The sequence below is a fragment of the Pogona vitticeps genome, chromosome 14, assembly GCF_051106095.1.
Source record: "Pogona vitticeps strain Pit_001003342236 chromosome 14, PviZW2.1, whole genome shotgun sequence".
Lineage (NCBI taxonomy): Eukaryota > Metazoa > Chordata > Lepidosauria > Squamata > Agamidae > Pogona > Pogona vitticeps.
Window position 1 is genome coordinate 706643 of NC_135796.1, and position 11288 is coordinate 717930.

An 11288-nucleotide genomic window follows, 5' to 3' on the forward strand; every position below is an offset into this window, starting at 1 on the left:
TGCAGCTCTGCAGGGATTGGCCTGTCATCGTCTGCAGTGAAAAGGGGGGAGACGGAGACGGGAGGCGAGAGAAGAGGAGCCCCGTGGCCTCGGAGGGACGCCCTCTCCCCACCGGCTGGCAGTCTTAACCCAACGGCCTCTCTGGGCCTTTGGCATGTTGCAAATTTTGGGAGTCCTCAGGGAGATCTGCTCAGGACTCACCTCTTCCTGAGGTTTCAGTCTCAGCCCAGATCCTGGCATTAGCAAACAAGCAGGGTTCCCCGCCCCCCCCCCCGCCCCCATCAGCGCCAGGCTCCAGGTAGTCTTTGCAAAGGAATGTCCTGGCAAGGGAGAGGCTTACCAGGTGGTCCCTTGGGTAAGGCTCACTGGGTTGAAGTGCCTTCCCTCGAGAAGAGCGAATGTGGGTTGAATTTTGGCTCCAGCCCTGGAGCTAAGTTACATGAGAGGTGGAGGGAGAGCTGTTGTTTTCCTTATGCACCCCTTTCAGAATCAGTGGTGAGGTCAGTCCCTTTGCATCGCAGGGGCCTGTGGGATCTTAGGGGAATGGGACTTTCCTGTGAGAGAGAGAGAGAGAGAGCGAGCGTGAGAGCGTGTCTCGTCTCTCTTAATGGGGAGGATGTCCCCGCTCCCACCAGTTCCCTATGACGTGTTCTGCTGCCCCTCCATTTCTGCCGCGTGTTAGACCATCGTGGAAGTTGCCAGCCAAGAGAAAAAGGTGTGCCACCGAGACGGCTGAAGGATCTGTCCCCGGGCTGCCATCTGGCTACCTCTTAACGGTTAACAGCATCCATAGAGGCCCTTCCGCTGCAGCTTTGCTGCTGAGGTTTCGTGTTCTGAGGGGCCAGCCGTGTGGGGGCTGCGTGCCTCTCTCTTGTGTCATAGCAGAGAAGGGGTTATTTCCTGGAGAGGCCCTCAGGAATGCTCCCTGTCCAGGGAGCCCCAAGGGAAGAAGGCTGCCGGCCATGCTGACTTCATTCTGCAGCAGCCTAGGAGGGACTGCAGACAGCCAGCCAGCCAGCCAGCCAGCCGTGGGTTATCTGGGCTGAGCCATGCCCTCTCTAGCTCCCCATCCCAGCTCCCTTTTTATGGCCGGCAATTTCCGAGTCCTCGTGGGTGGGTTCCCGGGTGCTTTCTCGTCTCACAGCAGCCCTTGCTGGCTGTCCTGGGCGTGGTGGGAGAAGGCTTTACCAACACCGTCTCCAAACTCGAGTGTGGACCAGGTAGCTACCAGCTTCCCCTTACAAGACAATCCCCCCCCCTTAAAAACAGAAACAGAGCCTGAGGGTGCATTGGTGCAGTGACGTTGTGTTTAGTTCAGGCTTGGTTTTGAGGCGGTCTGGATGCTTGCTTTGGGGATGGTGTTTCTGCCGGGAGGCTGCAAGCGGGTGGTTCTCAAGAGCCAGCACATGGCAACTCGGGTTGGCGCTGACCATCTTGTGTGTTTGTGTGTGTGTGTGTGTGTGATCCTACAGGTTGCAATTTCCCCAGCTGGCCCTGAGGCGGAGGTTGGGCCAGCTGAGCTGTATGTCTAGGCCTGCTCTGAAACTCCGTTCTTGGCCTCTGACTATTCTCTATTACCTTCTGCCTTTTGGTGCTCTTAAACCCTTGACCAGAGTGAGATGGAGGCCTATGAGCAGGGTAAGTGCTTGCAGGTTTGTACTGGGCTGCTCTGGGACCCTTGACTGGAGGAGGAGGAGGAGGAGGAGGGATGCCCGTGGGCAGGGAGAGCAGAAGAGGCTGGAGCTGGCCTAGCCTGCAGCGAAGGAGAGAGAAGTCAGGGGAGGCTTCTCGTTGTCTTTCATGTCTTGTTTGTGTTGTCCTCGTCTTGTCTGTAGCAAAGCTTCTGCGGCTGGGGAGGTTTTCCGTTTAGCAGGCAATGTCACACATGGGGCAGGTGGCTCGGTTGTGAGCAGAAATGGTGCGCAGACTCCACAGAGGGAGTGAGGGTGAGCTGAAATTCATGCGAAGCCAGGCCCCCTTCCTTGCGATGCAAGGAGGGAAGAGATGGTTTGTTCCCTTGTGGTTTGGGGCTGCTGAGGGGGAAAGCAGCCTTGTTGGCTTCACCCCAGCCGTGTTTCAGGCCTCCTTTGTGTCGCCTTGTGCAAACGCTGCTGTTGTTGGGCCCGGACTTTCCTGCTGAACCTGTCGGTGGAAAGGTCAAGGGCTGGGGGAAATATTTTTCTTCTGCTGAAAAACCAAACTGGACTGTGCCTGAGCCGTCCTGGGGTTGTGGGGACATTGCATCTGTATTTTAGTCTGTGTTTTTTATGGGGTGGAAAGAATTCTGAAGCAGGAGGCCTTTCTAGTGGCACCTTCCTTTTACTTTAGCCAGTGATAACAAGGTGAATAGGAACCTTTATCTGTAGAAAATGATCGGCTTGATCTTTGTAAAGGGTAGGAGTAGGAACCAACGGTTCCTTTCAAGCTTCCTTTCTTCCTTCGTTCGATCTTTGTTTTGAATCTCTACCGAGACTCAGTTAAACAGAAAGGAGGGAATTGTGGGAACATGTTCAGTTTCAGCCCCAACTAGAGTAGACCCAATGAATGGTATTCCTGCAAGTCCTACCACTAGCTAAAGCCCTGTTGGATTTCATTGCATCTGCTTGAATTACATTGAGCCTCCGACTGTAACCTTTGTCTTCCCAAGGAGCTCAGGGTGGCACTTAAATCATGCTCCGACAATGTTATCCTTACATCCTTCCTATAATGTAGGTTTGGACAGCTGAGAGACGCTCTTGACCCTCCCATCTCAACGGGTCAATTTCAGCCTGTATGAGAGACAGAGCGGCTTGGGCCCCTTTCCTGCTCAGATGGCAGACCTGATTTCCCCCTCCCTGTTGCTCCTTCCCTGGCCCCCATTTCTCAGAAGTGCCATTCTGACCGAGCTTGGTTGTCTTGGAGATGCCATATGTGCTGAGCAGAGTGGCAGGTTTGACTTCCGGGCGGTCATGGAAGGGCCTCTTTCCCCTGTGCCGCCTGCTTTCAACATCTGCCCCTCAGTTTCCAAGCCTCACGCTCTCATTGGAGCCACCGCTCTTAAAGATGCCACATGAGCTTTGTTATTTTGTTCCAAATACCCCTTTCAGGTGTTAACTCAACTGTGAGAGAGAACGGTGGGTTCAGAGGGGCATCCGGGGCGATTCATTGACTAAGTGCTCTCCTTGTCTTCAATATGTTGGGTATTGGTTTTGTCCAAAGAGAGAGAGAGAGAGAGAGAGAGCGGCTTCTCCTGGCTTCCCACGGGCAGAGCAGGAGTTCAGCTGAACAGAAGGGGAAGGAAGTGCTTGCAAGGGGCGGATCTCTTTGTGATCCTCAGGCAGCCCCAAGAAAGGAAGACTCGTTGCTAGTGGTCTGTTTCCTCGACCGCTCCCCTTGAGGTTCATCCTGCATCTCTTCTTTTCAGGATTTTCTGATGAGTGACAGAAACGTCCTCCTTCAAGACAAGAAAGGACATTTATTTAAAAACCTCCTAATTTGGGACACTGGATTTCCTGAAATCATGTGCAGTGACACAGCCGCCCACTGGCCTGCTCTTCAGGCAGCAGGAGGGGCCATGATGGTGGGAGGCTGCTGTTTCGGGGCCCTGATTGCTGGGCAGTGCCATGCGTTTCTCCCTGGGCTCCCGCTTCCTCCTTTAGGAAGAGCGCCCTTGTTGCTTGCCTAGCATTACTGTGCCAGTAGCGAGCCGCCACTGATATACCTCAGCAGGAGGAGCAGGTCTGTGGGAGTAGCTGCGGCAACTGGTGGCACTAAGTGCAGAAACTGTGCCGTAGACAGCCAAGGTGATGGAATGGACTCTGGCCCATGAGAGCTGACCCACAACCAATGGGTTAGTCTTTAAGGTGTCCCCTTAAAGGAGCTTGCTTTCTCACTCGGGTTGTCTGAGTTGTTGGGGGCCGAATGGTTGCCTGCCTGGGGCAACAGCCCCCTTATCCTAATTCTGGAGTGCCAGCAGCAAAGGGAGCATTTCTGTCTGGAAGGGACCAAGCAGTTCTTCTCTCTACAGCGCTTCTCTTTTCATTTGCAGCAGGGCGTGGGGTGGAACTCAAGCATCCTCACCAGCACCACCACTACTGGTTTCTAGAGTCCTGGAGCAGCCTGAGTTAGAACAGGCAGGCAGGCAGGCAGGCAGGCAGGCGAGAAGAGAGTATCAGTCGTGGGCCTCTGTGTCTGCCCTCTTTTCCTGGCCAACAGATGGGGCCAGGCTTGTCCCCAGTGCCCCAGGTCTCCTGGTGGATGGGGAAAGCCACTTCTTGCTTCTTCTTCGCTTCTTGCTTGGTAATCCCCCTGCTGAAAGTGTGAGTCAGCCCCAGGTGCCGTGCCACCACAGAGGGGGCCTTCCTTACTTCTTCCCTCCCTCCCATCAAGAGGACGGCCTTAAGAACTTTTCTGAGCGAGACTTTAAAACCAGTTGGGTGCTCTTCTGAGTTGTATATGAGATGTTCTGAGCAATTCTGGCTAGTATTTCCATGATGTGCGTTTTATTCTGCTGAAACGTTCCTATCCTGCCTTTTCTTCTTCTTCTTTTTTTTCTGGATTGTCTCCAAGCAGTCGACATGCCTTTGTAAATAAATTAGGTTAGGCTATCACAAAACAGAGCCGACCCAAGAACGGAACCCAGCTGACCATTTAGCCATAAATGAGTAAGTCCACCACGGACCCTTTTTAAAAAAAACGGACAATGTGGCCACTTCTGGGAACTTGACCAGGTGGACTTCTCCGTGGCTGATGTTCTGCAAGACGTGTCTCCACCTGCAGGGTGAGGAGAAGACCCCATGCGTGGGGCTCTAGACCCTGTGTGGGGCTCCTACGTGGGTCTGCAGGGAAGGAGCCCTCTTTGACCCACACCACTTCACGGCACCATGCTGAGCCTTCAAGACTCAGAAGAAAGGCCTCTTCGCTTCAGGAAGGCTCTTTGGAAGCTGGGTGTGCATTGATGCTTGTTGGCTTTGGGCCTCCAGGCGGGTGTCCTTGATTTCTTTTGCTGAAGACCAGCCTTTCCTCCTCTCCCCTCGGGGCACTGTGTGTGTGCCTGGCTCTCTTCTTCCTTCTGTCGCCTCACAACACCCCTGAGAGGCAGTGACTCCTCCAGGGGGCAGGGAGAGGCGCATGTCTGTCTGGGTGTTCAAAGCTCCTCCCTAGCCTTCCCACCCTTTCAGCAAACAGTCCCTCTCTCAAATTGTGCATGAACTTGGGACGAATCTGACGAACACAAGAGCCTTACCTTGCAGGGGATTATCTTGCTGCTGTTGGCTCTTGGCCGATCCATTCTCTGTCACTGGCAATGCCCGGTTCCTCCTTAACCCCCCTCCCCCTTTTTTAAAACAACCTACAAGCTTACTGACTCTTTCAAATCTCAGCCATTTCCTCCTGCTCTCCACAGAGATTTTCTTTACTTTTAGTGTCCCTGGAGAGGAATGCCAAAGTTCCAGGATTAATGAGAGGGGATTTAAAGGAATTAGCTACAGCAATTTCGTCAGGCTTTGCTAACTCCAGATTATCCCAAAATTGTTTAACCGGTTCTCTCCCTCTCCTGACCTACATCCCATCCTATTTGATATTCAGTGTTTCTGCTGCCTAACCTTGCAGGAGACAGAGCAATAGTTTGCATCCCACATTTCTCCTCAGTCTTTCTGTTGTGACAACATTAGCAGAGCAGCTGGTAAAAAAATGAAAGGAAGGAAGGAAGGAAGGAAGGAAGGAAGGAAGGAAGGAAGGAAGGAAAAGGAAGGAAAAGGAAGGAAGGAAGGAAGGAAGGAAGGAAGGAAGGAAGGAAGGAAGGAAGGAAGGAAGGAAGGAAGGAAGGAAGGAAGGAAGGAGGACATGACTGAAGAGGGGTCATCTTCTTCTGGCGTTGAGGAGAGCTGACCTGTTCCTGAGGCCTGGAGAGCCAGTCTGCAGCCGATCTTCTCCTCAGCCCCTTTCCTGCCCATAACGGGAGCAAAGGGGCAGGACTTCAAGGAACGCCGAGCCCCCCCCCCCCCGTTGGCCTGGGCTGGTCGGACCAAATGCGCCCAGGACTCCTTTTCACGCCTGGGCCCTTCCTTCCTCTTGGACTGTGAAACCTCTGGAGGAGGAGATTCGAGTGGTCGTCCACTTTCCTCAAGGGGAGGGACACCAAACTGGCTTGTATAGATTCAGGTCTACAAGTGTGTGCATTTGAGGAGCTTCCAGTTCTGGACTCGAGAGGGAGAGGCACCCGTATTCCTGCTCATGAAAGGCTACGGCTGAGTGGCATCCATTTCGTGCTCAGCATCAGAGGGAAGAGGAACAGGGACGTGGCGCACATTCTGTTCTGTAATTATTGCCCACAGCTCGCAGATGGCTTTCCTGAGCGACTTCCTTCCATTTGGAAGGAAGTCGCCCAGGATGCTCCCCTGAGTGTTCTTGCTCGTCGCTGAAACGAGAACACAGGGGAGGTTCACCCAGGAAGAGAGGCGTGGGTGGGAGGTGGGCCTTCCAGCTGGATGCCTCTGAAGGCTTGTTAAAAGACAGGAAGTCCCGCGAGAGCTCCTGCAGACACAATCTGGTCATTAGACCAGTGGGGTTCCCCTTATCCTTTTATAATTTGGCAGTTGATTCTGTGGGTCTGGCTCCAGGTAGGAAGAGCAGCCGCCCACTGCTTAGCAAACCTGTCTCGCCGTTCTTGATGGATTGTCTGTATTACCTACTGGTAGAGGCAGTAGGGAGAAAGAAAAAGGGTGGCTTATTGAATATCATAGAACTACACATGGGATCCCTCGGAGGCCACCTTGGCTGTCCTGTCTTTGTCCTGGGGAGTCATGGGATTTCTAGTGTGTGGCCGAGGAACTTTGAATCCTGTGCTGAAATAAATACTGGAAAGTACACAAGAGCGTCTCTAGCAGAGCATTCAAAGGCCTGCCCTCCCCAACCGATAAATCCCACGGCCCCGTAGGGTGGATGCAGACTACCCTGTGCCTGCGGGATATGCTAAGGATCGGGGCCCTTCCCTGAACGAGGCTGGCGCTGTTGTGCGGTAAAAGCTCCCCCAGCCCATCCTCCTTAAGGCTGGCGTAGGATCAGAGTATCTCTGTACCAAGGAGGCAGCGGGGGCTCCTTTCCCTCTTTGCCAAAGACGGGGAAGCGGGCTAGAGCCTTGGGAGGACAGTCCCAGGAGTTTCGGACAGAAGGAAGGAAGGAAGGAATATTTGTTGGGTGGGCATTTCTGTGTGTTTGCTTCTGTGTTTGTCTGCAGGGTGTTTGTGCCTAATTTCCTGTTTTATGTTTTTCGTACTGTGAGGAGAGAAATTAAGATTAGGAGCTTTTCAGTACTAAAGCAAAACAGGAGCCTCCCCCCCCATGTTGCCCAAATGGTCAATTTAATTTAGCCTTAAATTGCCTCTGTTTATAGCCAGTCTTCCTTCTTCTGTCTATCAGTGGAAGGCGGGTGGGAGGGTAATCCTTTCCTATAACTAGCTCCTTGCCACCTTTGACAACTTTCCTTAGATTTTTAAAGACCCCATACAAACATCCACTTGAGGAGAAGGCAGGGCATAAATATCTTAAATCAATCAATAATAAGGAGGCTCTAAGGATGTTTCGGATGAGCAAGCAGAAGGTGGATACGGAACGCTGCCCGCCCGCCTTTCACCTCTTGCTTCTCCTCTTGCCAGGTCTCTTTGTACAAATCGGTGCCCACGCGACTCCTCTCCCGAGCCTGGGGGCGCCTGAACAGCGTCGAGCTGCCCACCTGGCTCCGGAAGCCCGTGCTGAGCTTGTACATTTGGACCTTTGGGGTCAACATGAAGGAGGCGGCGGTGGAAGACCTCCATCACTACCGAAACCTCAGCGAGTTTTTCAGGCGGAAACTGAAACCCCAGGCCCGGCCGGTCTGCGGCTTCCACAGTGTGGTAAGTTGCAGAGAAGTGTGGGAAGCTGGCTGGGCTGGGCTGGGGGAGAAGGTGGCCCTTGGTTTGAACCAGGGGTGGGTGGCTGTGTGAAATCTGGCACGTGGGCGTAACGGGAGATGTAGCTCTTTGGCCATCTGTGCTGTGGGACTGCCACTTCCCTCACTCCTCAAAATTGGATTTTAAAGAAGAAATCACTCAGAAAGGCCCCTCATGCCTTCTGCGGGGGCAAGGAGGTGAGTCCGCTATATTTGGTCCTCTGCTGAGACTCACAAAGAGAGTAAGGCTTAATAAGAAGTTGATGGCATAGACCAAGATCCAGATCTATAGAGCCTGTGTCCTGAGCACACTCCTGTCCTGCAGGGAGTCCTGGACCTTTTGTGCACGGCAGGAGAAGAAGCTGAACAGGTTCCATATGCGTTGCCTCCGACGGATTTTCGGTATCACCTAGCAGGACAAAGCTTCAAATAGAGTAGTCCTAGATCGAGCTGGAACTTTTAGCATGTATACATTCCTGAAAGAGCAACGTCTATGTTGGCTTGGGCATGTTGTGAGAATGGCTGACGGTCAGATTCCAGAAGATCTCCTGTATGGAGAATGAGTGCAAGGAAAGCCTTGGCTGGCGGTCAGGGTGGACACTGTGTGCTTAGATAGACCCAAAGCATGAGAATACCTTAGGCAGCTTCCTAAGTTTCCCCTTTCAGGTGGTTTAAAAGAAAAAAAGGGGGGAAAAAAGCCTCTGATATCCATTTGGGAAAAAAAATGTCACTGTATGCTATTTTAGGGCTGTTTACTTCTACCTTTGTATTTTAAGGTTATTGCGATAATACATTCGTTGTATTTGTCGTGTTTGCATACTGGCTTAGAGCCACGTGTAGCACGTAGGATAACAAGAGCACAATATTTTTATTCAGGGTTGTTGCCGATTAAAGAAGGGGTGGTGGGAAACGGGAAGGTGAGAATTCTTTTCCCTGCGTCTTCCCTGCAGATCAGCCCGTCCGATGGCAAGATCCTCAGTTTGGGACAAGTGAAGAACTGTGAAGTGGAGCAAGTGAAAGGCATCACTTACTCCTTAGAGTCCTTCCTCGGTCCGCACACCAACAAGGAAAGCTGCAAAGGCAAGCCCCGTAAGTGGCCTCGGCACCCCGGCGCACACTCCCCCCTCCCGTGCCTTCCCCTCTGGCTGGGACGCCCTCTCTGCGTGTCTTCTGGGCTTTTCAAAGGTCACATCCTTCAGGACAGCTGGGGGCTGAGTGGGGCAGATTTTGAATCGGGGGGGAGTGATCTAGTCTGGTACAGGATACTCCATCATCTTTAATTTGGGCTGTTGTTTACTGAGGACCTTTCTTTTTGGGCTCTTTGACACACAGCGCTATTCGTTAGCTGCCCCACCAGAAGCCTCTTGTATTTCTCTTCCCATTCCTCCCTAGCCCAGCCTTGCCCTGAACATTCTGCTTGCAGACTCCAACCATCCTGGTATCCCCTGAGCGTCTCTGTCTGGTGACCCCCTGGAGGAGGCAGGCCCTCTGGAAGGTGGGAAGGGGCCCGCCGCAGAGGGTGGCTGGCTGCTCCCAGTGTGGCCAGCCTCCGCAGAGACCTGGCAAGGGCGGCTCTCTCTTCTTAGACTTCCCATGGGAAACGGGGCACTCCGTAGGCCAGTTCCTAGTGTGTAGGTGCATGCAGTTTTTATAAACAAGATAAATACCTTCCCCAAAGTAGGACTTGCCTGAGAAGGCACCGCCTCCTAGGATGATGGGCAGAACATGCCCCTTTTCAGTGGAAAGGGCATTTGCTGGTGGCGGCCTGGTGCTCTCTTTGCAAATGTTAAAATGTGGCTTATGGCTGTTTTAAGCACAACCCCACAAAGCAGCCATTAGCTTTTGGTAGGACTCCTCTAAGGGTGGAAGGACAGTGCATCTCTTTTGCTTTATCGGCTGTGGGTTTCCGGTTCCCTCCCCACCCTCTGGAGACAACCTTGTTGTCACTGGAAGCCCAGCCTTGCCTGCTGATCTCAGTCTCTGGACCATCCTGAAATACTTGGACCAGATCCCTCATTCATGGGATCCCCGGTAGCTCTCTCTGCTCCTGTGCTGGGTCTTGAAAGGCCGTTCCCTCTGTTGGTTTCTTCCAGTCTCCTGCCATGACTCCTTCCAGAAGCAGCTGGTCACCAAGGATAGCAATGAACTTTATCACTGTGTGATTTACCTGGCCCCAGGGGACTACCACTGTTTCCACTCACCCACCGACTGGAAAGTGTCTCATCGTCGCCACTTCCCCGGTAAGCCTGCTAGCCTCTCTCTGGAATCCGTAGGGGGTGGGGTGGGTGGGAGGCCCTGCCCACTTTACAGTAATTTTCTTGAATGGCAGCTGTCAGCTGACTTGGGGGAGTCCCACTTACTCGAATTGCCTCCTCCCGCCCCGTCTTGCGGGATGTATTGCTCCTGGGTCTTCCTTGGGGATTGCGTGAACAGTGCAATGGACGTTCTGTATCTAACGGGCACCAGAACAAATTTGCCATTTCAAAAGAAGTAATAATTAAAATATAAAAACCATACCCAGTCTCGGTGCTTCTCACATCTCAAACGTAACCTTTCTCGTAATTGAGCCCCCTTGATTCTGCTGCCCTTGTGGACCAACCTCCTGCAGCGCGTGCGGTTCTTGGTCTCGGGGCTCTTTAACTGACCTTGGCAGCAACTAAAACCAGAGGTGGGCGACGGCGGCCCTCCAGCTGCTTCCGTTGGAGGCTCATTTCCCTCCCTGCTGCCCGCAGGCTCCTTGATGTCTGTGAATCCGGGCGTGGCTCGCTGGATCAAGGAACTCTTTTGCCACAACGAGCGCGTCGTCCTCAGCGGTTGCTGGAAACACGGCTTCTTCTCCCTGACGGCCGTCGGCGCTCAGAACGTGGGATCCATCCGCATCTATTTTGACCAGGTGAGACAGACCGCTGGGAACCTTGCTTTGGGGGGGGGAGCAGCGGCATTCAGGCAGAGCGAGTCTTGTCACACAATTCAGGCTGGGTGTGTGTGGGTATGTGTGTGATGTTTTTAGGACACTTGAGCCCTGTGGCTGCCCCCAGGTAACCCATCATTCTTGACAAATAGCCATGGTTGTGGGGGGCAGATGGACCTTGGAAATCTACGTCCAGAGGGCCTTTGGTGCGTTGACAGAAGAACTCCCCAGAGGCAGGGGCCCCTCCTGGAGTCTCTTGGCTCAGCTCTGTTGGTGCTCTTTCCACCTCTGGAGGAAAGGGTGCTCTCCTCTCTCCCTGGAGGAAGCTGTCACCTGTTTCCTTGTCCCCCTGAACAACTAAGTCAGCAGCAGACGAGTACCAGGCTGTCGGAATGGCTTGCCTCTTGCACTCGTGGCCGACCTTCAGGAGAGCCTCTGTAACTGCTCCCTTCCCTTCCCTTCCCCGTGCAG

General features: G+C 53.2%; 1 protein-coding gene across 6 annotated transcripts in view; it reads left to right on the forward strand.

The window, feature by feature from the left end:
- Positions 1-11288, forward strand: part of PISD (phosphatidylserine decarboxylase) — a 36597-nt gene that overhangs the window by 23084 nt on the left and 2225 nt on the right. For 4 of the 6 annotated variants that reach the window (XM_020799090.3, XM_020799091.3, XM_078381901.1 and 1 more), the window contains 5 exons: positions 1473-1638; positions 7635-7871; positions 8857-8995; positions 10000-10146; positions 10639-10799. In XM_020799090.3, the coding sequence (XP_020654749.2) occupies positions 1473-1638; positions 7635-7871; positions 8857-8995; positions 10000-10146; positions 10639-10799 (850 nt within the window). The remainder of the gene's footprint in view (positions 1-1472; positions 1639-7634; positions 7872-8856; positions 8996-9999; positions 10147-10638; positions 10800-11288) is intronic. The other 2 variants (XM_072983320.2, XM_078381900.1) reach the window with 1 other exon arrangement.